We start from the raw sequence: 16135 nt of genomic DNA, 5'->3' as shown, positions 1-16135 counted from the left end.
CCATGCAGCCTCCACTGAAAAAGCCATTTCACAACAGTGCCAAGCAGTCACCGCAACCACATGCTGAAGTACAGCAAAATGTTCTTCTCAAGCTCCGCGGTTCTCAGAATCACCTTCAGTTACATGTAATGTTACATGTTTTCAATCTGCATTAACACAGATCAAGGAATAATTATCCCTCCACCAAAAAATGTGCAGTCATAGCAGTTCCACAAAGTTACAGCATTTGTGAGTTGTTATGTTTTATTTTTGTGCTCATGTTTATGCACTCATCATGGGGAGTTTGTCACAAGCATGCTGATAGTGTGGGTTCAATTAAGGGCAAAAACAGGATTAAAAGCACACAACAAATATTTTTTGTAAGATAATGTTCTGATGGGACATTCACCTCTCCCAAGCAAATGAATCTGTATCAGAATAATGAAAGAGTTAATTCATTTTTATATTTAGGACCTGATTAAAGCCAAAGGGATAAATCATAATTCTTTGCTGAGATTTAAGTTGAAATATAAAATACAAATTCATTTTGAACCAAGCCCTTGTCAAACAATTTAATAAAACACACAGGTATAATTCGTTTTTTAAGACCACATCCCACTAGCTCATACTGACAAAACAGGTTTTCTAGAAATAAATGTTTTTTGTGCACCAGATTCCCTAACAGACATTTTTAGGTGACTTTTAAAATAGTTTTAGGCATTTCCTAGACTCCTCTTGCAACGTGTTTTATGTATGACACCATCTGTCAGATTATGAAACTGGTTTTTAATACTCCACTCTGCTTAACTCTGCTGCATGAATTGACAAAAAATCTTAGCTGAGAAGGATCAAAAGCTCCCTCTTGTGGTTACTATTACAACTGCTGCAGGAGCATATGATTTATATGCGTTTAAATTTAAAACAATTCACTATGTCTAATATTCGATTTTATAAGCAGTGTTCTCACACAAAATAAAACATGACATTAAATCTGAAATTTATTTTAGAGAATTAATAAATATCTGATAATTATATTACATTTAATATTTTAGAATTCTCAAACCGCTGTTCATCAGAAAACACATTTTAAAAATATCACATAAACATATAAAATCAAGATGATAAGGGATAGACAGAAATAAAAAAGATTAAAAATTAGAAAAAGCAAAAGACTGCAAATATTTTAAGACAGGATTAAAAAAAAACTGAAAAATTCAGTCATGGGCTGAGTGCAAAACATGTATCTTAAATGATCTGACCTTAAGTTTCACTTGCTAGGATGAATGTATTCAATAAATGTAAAAGCAAAACCAGTGACAAAATAAGATTGTTTAACATACTAAGTGCCAGAGCTCATATCTAAAACAGTGTATGTTAGAAAATAAAAATTATGAATGAAATCACATTTGATACAAATAATTCACTTAGATGTCCACGCCTTCAGAGACAGTTTTGAAAAGCAAACAGACGACACTGAAATCTCAGAATGTTTATCATTTAATAGTACCAAATTTCTAGGTGTCCTTCCCAAAGGCTTCTGTTATGGATAAGTATATTCACACACATCATTTCCTTTTAAAGCAGATGAAATTGCTTAACTGTTGATTCATAATGGAAGTACAAAAAGAAGCTACATGTATAGAAATACAAGTTCTTCATATTTTCAGATTGTTGCATAAATTTAAAAGACCCTATTTCAGACCCAGCCTCCATGTCTCATTTCTGTGGTTTTCTACGTTTTTCTGGTTCAATAACATTTCTTCTCCATGGCTGTCCAAACCTGGTCCTAGAGGGTTTTCCTTCCAGCTAAGCTCTTAATGAGCTAAATCGATCAGTAACTGTCTTGATTGGACCAGTTTAACAAATTCTCACAGTGCTTGAGGTGCTATGGATTTAAATCAACCTAGACACACCAAACACCCCTAGTCTAAACAGCGTAACACCGAACCAGTTTAGATTGTATAAAATATATAAAATAACAACAAAGAAATTGATGAAAAGTAAAATGCAGTGGTCACCTTTGCTTTTCCAAATGTAATATGTCTGGGAAATAACATGATTCTCAGAAGACTGGTTTTGAAGACAACAGAATTATACCTATCAAACTAACAAGTTTTATCAGTGGTAACACTGCAGGACCTGACAATGCAATCTCAGCCCTCCATTTATTATAACAGCACAGCAGACATACTGTATGAAAGCTCCAGTTCACTGCCTTTCCATACTATTTTACTCTCTCCTTCTGAAAAATATGTGGATGTACAGATATAATACTATAGTCATTTTCACTTAAGTCCATTTAAATCTGGGAAAAGCAATGTTTCTTAGAAAAGACTACATTTTGAACTGTACCTGCCTTATCAGACAATATATTCCACATGTTCACAGCTTTTCATCCAACAACATATCCTCCAAAATGGGTTATTTGACATAAAACTATTCTTTCCCTCAGGCATCTTTCAAATTGAAAAAACTGTGGAAACTACAAAACACTCTTTTGATCACCACAGAATGATATTCTTACTCATCATGTTTGCCCTGAGATTTTAACAGATTTCATATTGCAATTAGACAGAAATATAATCTTGTGTAAAATTCAGCTTAAGAACTGTATCATATCATAAAAGCACAAAGTGTAAAATGACATGGACTCACAAATCTTAATGTTGTACTGTAATATTAAAGCCTTTTAGAATAAGTCCCCATCAACCATACAAATTGCAAAACACATTTGTTAAAAGCTTTGAGTTAAACACAGTGAGACTAATATGATGCAATTTTTTCTAACCAGATGACCTGACTAAACAATGACAATGTAGACCTAACACACCATTCACCAGAAGAGTACTTTTAGAAAGTATTATTCTTCACACCTGAAGAAGGCTCCACAGCCGAAACGTTGTGTTTCCTTTCTTTTCTTTTCAGCATGGAATAAACCTGTTACCTTTTCACTATTCATTTATCAAACCAGACACGCCAGCGAAGATCATTTGCAAGGACATTCAAGTCGAGAGTACTCCACCAGAGAGGCACATAAATACACAGTGAAAGAAAGAAAAGAACAATCAGTAAACTGAAAATAACATGATTGTGTAAAGAAGTGAAAATGTATCGCCAAAAGATTTAATCATACAGCTAAAACCTGCCTCGGGTATGAAGTTGGAGAGCTTTTTAAACCAGATTTAAACCTGTTAAAAAACAATTTGACATTGGAGTACAGAAAGGTGAAGGATATCACATTGCTTACAGTGTGTTGTTACCTAAACATGGCAAAGATATGTGATGCCTGCTGTCTTTCTATAGACTACAGGACCACACAGGAAAACACCATTGGTCTAAGTCTTCACAAGAATGTTACTATTTGCTATTGTTGTCACTACAAATAGAATCTGCAGTCAGTTTTCCCCTGCAGGCTTTTTAGTGACTCTGGGATTGCTTTTATTTTTTTTATTTTTCATTGCCACTGTCAGTTGAAAAGCTGCAGAGAAAAAAAAATAGTGTTAGCGCTTCTCTCACAAATGTCACTGAATATTCGCTGTTTAATTTTTTATTTTATTTTTTGTGGGGGAAAACATTAAAAGAGACATCATTGAAGTTATGTGGTTTAGTTTTTCTCCCTTTTTGAACACTCTGCCTGTGAAAACAGAGGGCCTTAAGGATTTCATGATCAGGATTTCAGCAGAATCGGATCCTCACACCCAAGAGAACTAATTTAAAGTGTCTTAATTATTATAAGTTATTTATTTATTAATAATTGTCATGGTGTATCAGACACTGTAAAAGGCTCAAAAAATAAAAATGTTCCTCTCTAAATCAGTATCTTATTATACATCAATCTCTGTCACACACTTTTTCATAATTTAAAAAAGAATTTGACATTTCAGTGCAGTAACCATTATAAAACCCAACAAGTCAGAACAGACTTTCATATCTTTTGTATAAGATATGCAAACCTCTTTGAGGCTTGCTATTTCATTTTATGTGCATTATCTATCAATGGGTTTGCTTGATGAAACACCTCAGAAAATCGCATCTGAGAACATGCTGAGGATGATATTTCCCTTGATGCTTAAATTTTCTTCTGACCTGAAATGACTAATGTCTATCGATTCATTCAAGGACCAATAGAGATAAGTATTAAAGGCACACAGGAAAAACAAATTCTGTTTTTCAACCAACATAATGAACAATTAATTACATTCTGTTTTTTATAGATGGATTTCTGTAAATTCACAATTCATCAAAGATTCAGTGCAATACAGGAAATCTAGGAAATAGAGGAAATCTACTTTAGTCTTCATTCAAAATACATTGATCTACCACATGCTAAGTTGAATTCGATTTTAATAAAGGGTAAGAAAAAGTAACACTGCAGAGTACAAAAGGTGTAACTAGCAACAGCTGTTACACTTAACAAATATGAATATGCTGGTCTCAGACAAACAGTGCCAAAATGTACTGTATGTTTGCAAATGATTGTAGTGGGTATTGTTCTACAATATGATCCTTTGATCCAGTTACTCAATTAGATATGGTATTATCTCCACTATAAATGTTTATATAGTCAACATATACTGTATAAGTAAAAGTAAAAAGAGTGTATTTAATTACACCACATTCATTTACATTTAATTGCACAACAGCAAAACATAGGAACTCCCTTCTGTACATAATACCTTTCATTAACCCATATTTAATTACCTTAGCAAAACATTGCGTACCCTGGCCTGGTACATATTGGACAGTGAGGGATTACAAACGCACAATATTGTAGACAATATGGAATGAAGACTCATTTAAATTTGTTTCTGCATGGAGAATCAAGATTTATTTATGTTTATTTCTGCGTGTAATATACAGTACTATGTTTTACCTCTATCACAGAGTGTTTTAAAACACTGAACTCTGCCATAAATAAGACCTGTTACAGTGCATAACCCCTTTACAAAAGCACGACCAGAGTTATGTCTTGAATTTAAAAATATTAAAGATCACAATAGAAATAGAGAAGTCTATAAGCACAATGAAGGAGTGCCTCACAGGAGATCATTGCTTCAAGAACAAAGATTTCCGAGACAGAATAATCTACAAAAGTGAATTGGATTGCCTAAACTCAGAATACAAAAGTAAATGATTGCAGACTGGTAATAAGCATTTTATAGACAATGGATGTTTTCTATAATGCATATCTCCCCATTGGTAGCTGAAATAAGTGTGGGCAATAACTTCAACAACTAGAGATTACTTTTCAGAACACTTGGATATAAAGGCTTAAACAATTTGATATAAATAGTCAGACATGTGAAGATAAGGAAATGATCAGAAATTGCTTGAACATTCAAAAAACAGCTACTTCTTCCTTCTATGCCCTTGAAAACACCTTAAACAAGGGCTTTGAATTTCACTTTTTTAAACTTCCTGCCCTGGTACTTCCTATTCAGATCAATAGAAACATGATACATTCCTCAATAGCTCTGTAATCTGATGAATAAGACTGCACTCCAGTGCTAAATATTCACAGTAATGGAAAGTGTTTTTCTAAACAATATCACTCCCTGATGAAAGGATTTGTGTAACTGAACATGACAATTCTGTGACATTTTCTTTGCATTTCATTAGTACTGTATTTCAACAATATTAAACCCAAAATAAACAATCTTAAACGTTTCACAACAAAATGCACTTTTACAATAATTATTTAAATAATTTACAAATATCATCATGTGTCATTTCTGTTCTATAACTGCACACAGGCAGCTCACAAGTGTGGAAGAATGGAATACTGAACCTCAGCAGAACTCAGATAGTGATATTATATCTAATACTCTTACAGATGAGTAAACCCTTTAATATATTAGGATATAAGGGCCTTGGTGTGAATTTCAATATTGTTTTAGTAAAGGTGGGCTCTTTCTTTCTATAACCCCAATATCATAATATCTTCAGAAGTAATGATGAATGTATATAATAACTAAATGGAGAGTTCTACACACTGACTAAGCACAGGTTTAATAAATGCCTAATACACTGAAAGGGTTAATTATTTCAAATGACCTCATTGTACTTCATGCAACAATCTTGTCATTATGATTTCATGTAAGTCCCTTGAAATTATCACATCACAGACCAGCAGACTGCCAAATGATGTTTTGCTGTGGGAATACTAATTTATAAAATTATAAGCCATTAGGTTTGACCTTAAAGATATCACTGTAGCACCTTACTTTCAATAATTTGCCTCATCTCAGTTAAAACAAGATCAGAATGACAGACTGAGTAATAAAAAAAAAGATTTGATTCTGCCTTTATAATACAGTATGTCTGTGTCCTGACATGTTAACAAGATTGTGTCTTACAGTACAACATATAAACAGTATCAGGGTGTACTGCTGAATGCTTGTTCAGTAAAAGTATGATACTGTACATGTTATTTTATTATAGTTTAACTGTATATTATATTTGACTATAATTGCTGTCAAATGTACATATAATGTTTAATTACCATTTTAAAATTGCCCTTGACAAATGGTTATCTATATTGCATTAAATATTGCATCTCACTGCAAATAATGTCTTCAAATCCTTCCAGTCTCGTTTCAGACAATTACACAGCACAGAAAGTGACTCTCTTAAAGTTACAAAAAATCTTCTTATAGCAGCTTATTCTGGTTATCTGGTTCTGGTTATATAAAATCATATAAATTCTGGTTATATTAAGTATCTATCCTAATTCTCTTAGATCTTAGTGCTGCTTTTGGCACTGTTAATCACCACATTTTACTCTCCCCTCTTGAGACTGTGCTCAGAGTTTATGACATTGCTCTTAAATGGTTCAACTTACTGATCTTACTGATCGTTGACACTTTGTTTCTCTTGGGGGTTTTAGTTCTGAAGTTGGGTTCGTTAAATCTGGTGCTCCCCAAGGCTCCATACTGGGGCCCCTGCTATTCAGATTTTACATGTTCCCCATTGGTCAGATATTAATATCACATGGTCTGAATAATAATTTATTTGCTGATAATAATCAGATTTATGTCCATATTAAACCTGACACTGAAGTAGCAGTTTCTGCACTAATTACAGTATATCTCTGATACAAAAACCTGGATGACTCCAAATGTTCTTCACCTAAACTGCAACAAGACAAAGTTCATGCTGCTCGCCAACTCCCATCCACTGCCTAGGTAAATCCAGTGAAGCAACCCTATCAGTGTGGGTGACGCTGTTCTTGAATTTCAATCAAAAGTGAAGAATTTAAGGGTGCTATTTGATCCCAACTTGACTTTCAACCCTCACGTGCAAAATATTGTAAGAACATCTTTCATCTGTCTCAGAAATATCTCCAGACTACATCCTATTTTATCTATGACTGTAGCACAAAAACTGGTCAACACATTTGTCTGTTCCCTAATTGACTGCAATACTGCAATGCCTGCCTCACTGGGGCTTCTAAATTCACACTGAACAAACTGCAGTACAGTCTGTCCAGAATTCAGCAGCCAGAATCCTGACCAGGTCACATGCAAACGATCACATGCTCTGCCTCGTTCCACTTGTGTTTCTATAACCTTATTCTGTAATGTGCTATTCTTATGACTGTTTCTTTTTTTTACTCATAATGTAAAGCACTTTGAGATGTGACTTTTATAGGGACTTTACAAAATAGAGATTATTATTATTATTATTATTATTATTATTATTATTATTATTATTATTATTATACATCATGGCTACGGTACTTGAGTTGGGTCAAACAACATTAACACAAACTATGTAACTCAGCACAAACTGCGTATGATAAAAATAACTTTACAAAGAATGTGCCCCGTGAATGCAACAAAATATAGCGACACACACCTTCCAATAGAAGAATGACTAATCTTAAAACTTTACACAAACATCAATTCCTTTTGATTTTTTTATTTGGGTGGAGTGATAAAAAATGTCAAGGCCAAATACATGGACAGAGCAGTGTAAAGCATAAACCTGAACTGAAAGATATAATTCAGAGACGTTTCATCAGCTTTGTATAGGCAAGCAGCACTACAGTACAATTTAACAAACATAATTTATAGAATTAAATAAAAGTACATTGCGATTAAGAAATGGAACCTTTCTGCCACCATGTGGTTACTATTAGTGCCCAGACCAGTCTGGTGCATGAATATACTGAACCTTGCCTAATGAATTTCCTTCAGAATCAGATCTGTTGAAGTAAGGAATTTGTTAATTATTTCCTATAATCACTTGTTCAGTTGTGTAGGTTTAGGATTTTATATCTGGAAATTTCAGAAATATCACCTATCAAAACAGTAAATATGCAAGCCCTTTCGAGACAGGTACTACATGGCACTGAATTTTTTAAGTTATACTTTCTGATAAAGTTTTTAAATTAGAAAAATGCTACATTTATTTAAATAATAACAGATGATTAGCTCAGATAAAGAGAATTATTGTTGTTATTATTTTACTGGGCTAAAGGTTTAATCCACAGAAATATACAGTACAGTACATATCTACCTGTTTATACAACTGGGCATTTTACTCAAGCAATATTAAAGACAACAACAGTGCCTTACCTGGAATTTCAAACTATAACCTGGAAACCGTTTCTGCTTTACTTTTGTAATAAAGTGTTGCAACTACATTTTATAGAAATGCAATTTCAAGTAAAGTTATGTTCACGTTGCCTGATCAAGCATATGTAACGTTAAAGGCATGAAATAAACTAAAATGACAAGGCAGCTGTCTCTAAAATATATATTTTTTAATCAGTTAACAGCTCTAATCTACTGCGCAGTAGTGATTAAAACTTCATGTATGTTTCACTTATGGGCGGTGGCATTACAGTGTTAAACTTAAAAGTACCTTCGTAAAACGATTCCACATATTATCGGGAAAAAGTCATTTAGCCATTCAGACTCCAGTCAGCATCAAATATTTATCACCAATTTTAGAAACAGACGTTGTGCCGGAAGGATGCCTTGTAAGACTGAAGTTAGAAAGCCAATTCTTTACCCTCAAACACTGTCACCTCAGACAGACAGCTGTCACGGTTTCACCTTGGGTCAGCCCTTAAGGGTAAAGTATTATCTGATTACAAGCTGTGGTTTATTACCAAATTGATAAGTGGGTACCGTTATCCTCCATTATAACAAACAGAGTGCAAGACTGGAAAAGCACAATAACTGCAGCGGGTTTGAATAGTACAAAGCCCTTACACAAGAGGAAAAAACCTTTTACGTGTGTTTCAGTTGATCAGCTAACACTCTGAGAATTATTACTTTTGACTGTTAATTGCAGTTTGGGGGCAATCGTAGCAAAAAATAATGTTTTATACAAATTAGAGTCTCTAGTTAAAATGATTGTGAACAGCATATACTGTACATGAGCTTCAGCTATGTAAAAGCAAAAATAATTAGTGGACGAATAGTACAGACCTCTCACATATAATGTAAGTATGCGTGGTTTTAATTTTAAGAGGTGAAAAAAATCGCCGTTAGTCTTGTTTTTAATTAAGATGCGTCATTGAAGCTTCAGATCCCAAAGGCACTAAACTGACTAGAGAACAGCTATCCTAGCGGATAAAAATCGAACACGTCCCATTTCATTCAAATGCTGCATGAGAGGTTTAATGATTTTGAAAGAAGTGTTTCAGCTTCCACAGCTGTCGTTTACAATGCACCCCCAGCACCCTTACTGCAGCCTCTCAAGTCACTCAATATTATTACTGCCTTTAAACTCTATTAGCATGTCTTAAAGCTAATGTCAACTAAGAATAACGAAAAGTTGCTGATTTTTTGTCAGAATTGTCACATTTGTTACACTAGCTAATGCAATGTTGTATATTATTTCCGGAAACAATAGCCGCTTACCTTTTAGTTTATGTTAACTGAACAGTACATTTCACGCATTTCCCATAAAGACAAACTACAGTACATTGCCTAACCACGCGAAAAGGTCACTGAAGAAGGTCGTATGGGGGTAAGAATAATGCGTTGTTACAATAAAGTTATTTAAACATCAAAATGTTACTTTAAACAGTAAAGAAGGCAACGGTAAAACAGATACGAAGCATATGATATTGTGAGCGTGTCTCCAATGACACTGTGTCATTATTTACATGTACTGTAGGTTGTACTCCTTTCATTGTCTTTTTAGAGTGTAAAGACAGTAGTGTCTGCGTGTGCTGCTCTATTTAACAATAAACGCCCTAAATATTATCAAGTAACCTTTAAGTGCTTTGATAGGCATTTCTCTTATAAACAGGTACCCGGCTCTTCACAGAAGTGTCCATTCACCTCTTTTCAGTTTCTAATATCACCTATCTCCATGGTAACTGTCTACGTTGCAATGATTTCAAATACAGCTATTTTGTCACGGTTCCCTGGGCTGGGATGTTCTGAAGTGGTTCTTACATCTGTATAATCCTACAGTAAGTAGCAGAGGTACTAACTAGAACACCAGAGTAAATAAGGTTATGAAAAAATAAATATCAATATACTACAAAAAAAACCCAAAGAAAAACAGCACAGGAAGACCAAGGGAAACATATGGGCTAACAAAGCATTTTCTAATGGAGTATTAAATATCTTAAACCTGCATTTCTGTTAGCATCCAGCTACTAAAAGCCTATAATGCCTTGTACTTCCTCTGCCTAATTTCCAGTGGGGATTATATGATGGATCAGATCAATGAAACTCACTGATGCCTTGTGTTATTTTCTTCTCTTAAAGCTGCGTCATCCCTTTTTTTATGGGAATGCTAGGCAGTAGGGAAAAAAATGCCTGGACATGCACCGAAGGAAGTGAGTTCAATTCTGTAGTTTCTTAGTATAGGTGTCCCTTTAAACTATCTGTTCACATGCTAAAATACTGTAGCTTCATACAGTACGTGACGGTCAAAAAAAGCATAACTTTGGTAATGCGCCTTTTATCAAGTACATTTGAGATTATTTTATAAACAACTTCTAAATGTGTTTAGAAGAGACAAAACCTGTGGGCAAACTGTTACTACAATTATTGGATTTACTTAAAAATCTCCCTACCTGTCCGACTTAGCGTATTTCCTAAAGGCTTGTCTAGTGAGGTCTTGGAAGGATCTGTAAGTCTGTGGCTCTGCTGATATGCCTTGGGCTCGCCTGGTCCTAGGTCCGATGATCTGTGCGCTGGGCAGCACCGACTGACATTTGTGCAGTTTCCTCTTCAATTCGTGGATTTCTTCCTCTTTTTCCGCCAAACGCCTCTCCAGATCTTTTATCCTCTCCTCTTTTAGCACGAGAATTTTAGCAAAGTCTTCTTCCAGATCACTCATTTTCACACGCGTACAAACTTTTTTTTCCTTTGGAGAACAAACGCTAGCACAATCCAGTGGATCCAGTGGTAAAGCCCTTTTGCTTCTGAGGGAGAGACCTGACACTAATGGGTGATGTGAGAATTATTCGATCCACCTACTTATTGCTGAATTAGCTGTAAAAAAGAAAGAAAGGATGTCTAAAAAAGCCGCCGATGTATCTGCTGAGCGCAAATCCGCAGATCCTCCAGGGAACTGGTGATTATCTTTCATTGAGAAACCAATTAGAGCTGCCCTTCCTCTCCCGAGCCCTTCAGTCACTTTGTGTAAGCACACACCGGCGATGAGGCAGTGTCTGGTCAGAGCTGTAGCAATACTCCAAACCACCGTGACAGCATCTATAACACTCTAACGCAAAGTGATGGCAAAAAAGGAAAAAAAAAAATCTGTGTCTCTCAGCTCAAGACTTGATCCTTGAAATAGCAGCAATTACCATGTGATCCGAAGGGTGACGCAGTCCTCTGTAACTCGATCTACTTCTTGAAGACAATGTTTTCATCGTTAGATACAAGATATCGCTGAACTACGCACACACGCACGAAAAAGCATGGCATGGTGTCTTTCTTTCGAAGTCATTGAAGTCACGTCGCCTATTGCTTTTCTCGTTCTTCACTGTTGTTCTGGGCGTTTAAGTAGGAACACCTCGTGTTTCAACCGAATGAAGCTATTACGAACAGGCTTCGCAAAGTTTTATGTCTCAAAATGTTGTCCGTAAGCTTGCGTGCTTGTTATCGCGGAAAACATCAACATTAAGGTTTAGAATTCGGTATTGACATAAAACCTAAACCTGGAGAGTACATCCTGCAACACATTCCATCGACCTGCCCCACAAGCAGTATCAAAGAGCACAGTACAGAGTACTGCATTTCTGTGAAGTTCAACTTCATAGAGCACAACTTCGCGACTCGCTGTACAGTTGCTTATAAGATCAGAAGTGCCTCTCGAAGTCATAAAAACATCTTTTACAACCAGCAGCAGGGTTGTTCCGACTTGAAATAGTTCCAAGAGGTTTGGTAGGAGGAGTTACGTGCTGCTGCTTAGTATGCAGAACTGACTGTAGTAGGTGTTAGCTGTGCACAGAAACTGAATGGTTCCGGCGAACTGTGTTGAACGTTCAGACCAAAAGAGGGAAACTTGTTACCTCTGCGCGGTAACATTAGGATTTTGTTTTTCAGTCAAAAATTACAATAGCTAGGAGCACGACCAAGATGCAGGTGATAAATCGAAAAATTCACCATATACGAAGGATATCAATTCCTTTACCCATCATAGAAAAGCCGCGTACGCTTATTCCTATCCCTGAAGCATGAGGGAGCAAAATGTACACTTCATCCCGTCCTTCGCAGGACTCATCCACAGACAGGTGTGGGACACCCATTGACCTGGCACGACTGAGGGCAAGAGGACACTGGAGCACGACGAGAAAAGCCACGCGAATAACCCGCCCAGGTCGAAATGGAACCCAAGACCTCCCAGGCGCTGTAAGGAGTGACTGAACCTCCCCTAATACTGATAATAGTTTAGAAAAAAAAACCTACACGCATTTCTCATTCGTTGAGCTCTAAACATAACGTTTAATCATCACTCCATTTGAATGCACCTAGCTTATACGATTGTGTGATAACTCACGGAGAAAATGGTCAAAATTCGTCCTTCAAAGATCTCCTTAAAGTTTTTAATCTTTCCCGACTGTATGTCGTCTTACTCGAAATCTGTTCAATTGAACACCTAGAGGCTAATGCAAGCACCCGTGTGCTTTTGAAAAAGCAGGATAATTAAGGAGATTGTCAGTTTTTGTGTTAAATTCCAATGAACCTATATGTTAAGCATCTACTCTGGCAAAGGTCCATAACGTGAAATGCACATTGTACAGTAATATATATATGGATTCATTATTTTAAATATTAACTATTGTGACATTCTTTCTTTGAAGATCATTTTAAGAAAACATTCACAATTGAAGAGATGCTTGACAACAGGGATCAGCATTTAAAGCGCACTTTGGAATCATTCTTAGATGTTGTCTGGAAATTCACGTATGACTCATCCTGCACGGATGGTTAATGAACTGAAATACCGAAAACATGACCATAGACAATCTGACAGTTGTGAGCTATAGTAAGGTCCCAAGACTAACAGCTGTAGAGAAGCGCCACCTTGTGAAAGATACAACATTTTACTGACCTGGTGGCACTGATTGCTTAATAAAGATGTGGATGTGATGCGCTGCAATAAATAATAAAGCTCTCGCTACTCAGAAACAAGAAGCTCTCCATCGCAGCCAAAATATTATGACCTACCTGAAAAACACACGCATCATCATCTCCATAACATCTCCATCATCATCTTTATCACCAAATAGTGTGTTTGAAATCTCGACAGGACTTTGCGGTACAATATTTATTCTACAGCAGGATTGACTTCCGTTGAATTGGTGATGAAATTGATGGCGTGTGGTCCTGGCCTTCATTAGGATGAAGTCCAGTGGAGGCTTCTCAGAGGTGTCGAGGGGAGTTATAGCTTCCCTAAAGCAATCTTGTGCGAAAATACACTTGACTTGAAATAATCAATTCTGTAATACACACAGTATATACAGTACTTTGTATTCCGATAGAAATGTGTTTACATAATACTTCCTAAAAGTTTTCTAATAAACATTAGAACCTGTACTTGTAACATCGTTCAGATGCTATGATAAGCGGTTTTATTTTTCCGATCTTCCATGCATGTTGAAGATAAATTGCAAAACTGCATCTGATTCTGGGAATGTTCTCTTATTGGCTTAGATCCCACTGCTCGGAAGTCAGCATCTCCGTATACTGTATGTCAGAGCGAATGCAGCTATGAAGCTGTACTGCTTCTTGGTCATAGAGACTGGCAATACTTTCGCTGCTCCTATTGTGTGTGTTTTTTTGTGATATATGGGGCCGTAATTGTGCAGGAGGACATTGGTGTTTTATAACTCGTCACCTTAAAGGTGTTTGCAACCTGACGTCAACGGCATTTGTCTCAGATTCTGTTACAACCTCATATACTGTACAGTTGGCCTACTTCAAAATACAGTACTGTACATTCACGCATGTGTTACGGTGTATTCCTACAGTACTTCTTTGCTAAAACACTGTGTCTTAATATGTTATAGAGAACGGAGTGTAGTTATAAAGGAGTGTTTGAAATGTGGGATATTATGGAGAGCATACAGGTAGGGGTGGTGTAAAAGCACCGTGGGCAGCGCCGTGAGTGAACAGTATTTCTGACTGTGTTTACCATTCTGCGCTGGTGATAGGCTTCTGTGCTCAGTTGTGACACTGTGTGTAGTTTGCAAGTTCCCCTCCCTACTTACGTGAGATTTATCTGTGCGCCAAGGACAGATTGCCCTTGTTAATAGGATGTTTCAGCATCATTCTTCAGGAAAAAATATACACTTTTTCCAAAATGAAATGAAATCCAGACTTCCTAATTTATGTCCTGCTTATACTATGTTTTTAAAAATAATGATGTAATTATTACATCAATGTTTAATTTGTTTACTGCAGGAGATTATAAGCAGTAATAAGTGATAGACAATGAATCAGTAAGGAAAGAAAGGAAATGAGTCCACAACAGACCAGCGAGAGAGGTGACAGAGAGTAAATGAGATTAATGTGATTAATATGAATAATAAGCTAAACAACTACCCACTCAGACCCTGTCTGCCCACCGCCTTTGGGCTGCCCTGCATGACCATCGCCCTGCGAACTGACTTTGAGCTGCCTTGTAACATCCCGACACTAAGGTAGGCTCCTGAAACGTACTGTACCACCAAGTGTAGGAAAGCTTCTTTCTATCAGCACCCTGGCTCTGCCCACAACCCTTCCCCCGCCCTCCTGGGCTTCAAGTGTCTCCAGCTGGCACTCAGGGAGTCCTGGGGGTTGTTCTGGCCAGGGGAAGTCGTGGAAGTCTCTCTCAAGCCACCCACACATTGTCTGACACTGAGAGGGCCACAGCATGACTGCGGCTTCTAACACTTCCACCAGCGCGGCAGGTCTGTTTTTTTTTGCTCACGACAGACGGGCTGATATGACCTTTCCTCTGAAGGTAATATGATCCTTCTCCATGTGTTTTTTTAATGATTTAAATAATAAGTTAGATAAATGGTTTATTTGCAGAACATGCATACAGTAGATATAAAAGGCAGTTTCCACACTGGCTCATCAGGCAAGATCTTATTCTGGTTTTCATGGCCTGAGGCAGGCTAGAGATTACATAACCCTCTCTGGACAGAACACTGGTTACTCTGCTACCCAGCAGCGCTGGTCCCCTTTCACACAACTGGGATGCCTGGAAAAAGTGGGCTAAAGAATCTCGGTCAAGGTACAACAGCAGGCTCTGCACTAGGGACTTGAACCCGCAACCCATCAGTTAACAGTCCAGAGACTTACTGATTATGCTACACCACCCCCAATGGGTGTATGAAAAATCATAGCAGAACAACATATGAAATAAACATTTTTTATGCTTTGAACTACATCCACTCCAAATAAACTCTTCAATTCAGAAATACGATTGTGGAATGTAACTCGAGGTACAATAAAAATAATCCCTCTCATCATAATTCTTATTTGCCTCAAAGACACAATGTTAAATTTGACTTAGAGTTATATAATACTGGTGCCTCAGGTACCAAATGTCCTTTCTCCAGATCAGTAGTATTTAATAGCTGTTCCAAATGGAAATTTATGATATGTGTAAAACACTGGAATGCATCAAGGCCTGTGGCCATAACTTGGTTAATACTAACAAGTCACAATGACCGGTTAGAATG

The 16135-nt window shown here is 36.6% G+C and overlaps 1 protein-coding gene across 1 annotated transcript in view; it reads right to left on the bottom strand.

Moving 5' to 3' along the window:
- prkg1b (protein kinase cGMP-dependent 1b) overlaps positions 1-12306 on the bottom strand; it is a 143946-nt gene extending 131640 nt beyond the window's left edge. The window contains exon 1 of the mRNA XM_006630376.3: positions 11027-12306. Within this exon, the coding sequence (XP_006630439.1) occupies positions 11027-11292 (266 nt within the window). The 5' untranslated portion in view covers positions 11293-12306. The remainder of the gene's footprint in view (positions 1-11026) is intronic.
- Between the last annotated feature and the right edge of the window lie 3829 nt (positions 12307-16135).

Source organism: Lepisosteus oculatus, chromosome 4 (assembly GCF_040954835.1).
Source record: "Lepisosteus oculatus isolate fLepOcu1 chromosome 4, fLepOcu1.hap2, whole genome shotgun sequence".
Lineage (NCBI taxonomy): Eukaryota > Metazoa > Chordata > Actinopteri > Semionotiformes > Lepisosteidae > Lepisosteus > Lepisosteus oculatus.
This window is presented reverse-complemented; position numbering and strand designations above follow the sequence as displayed.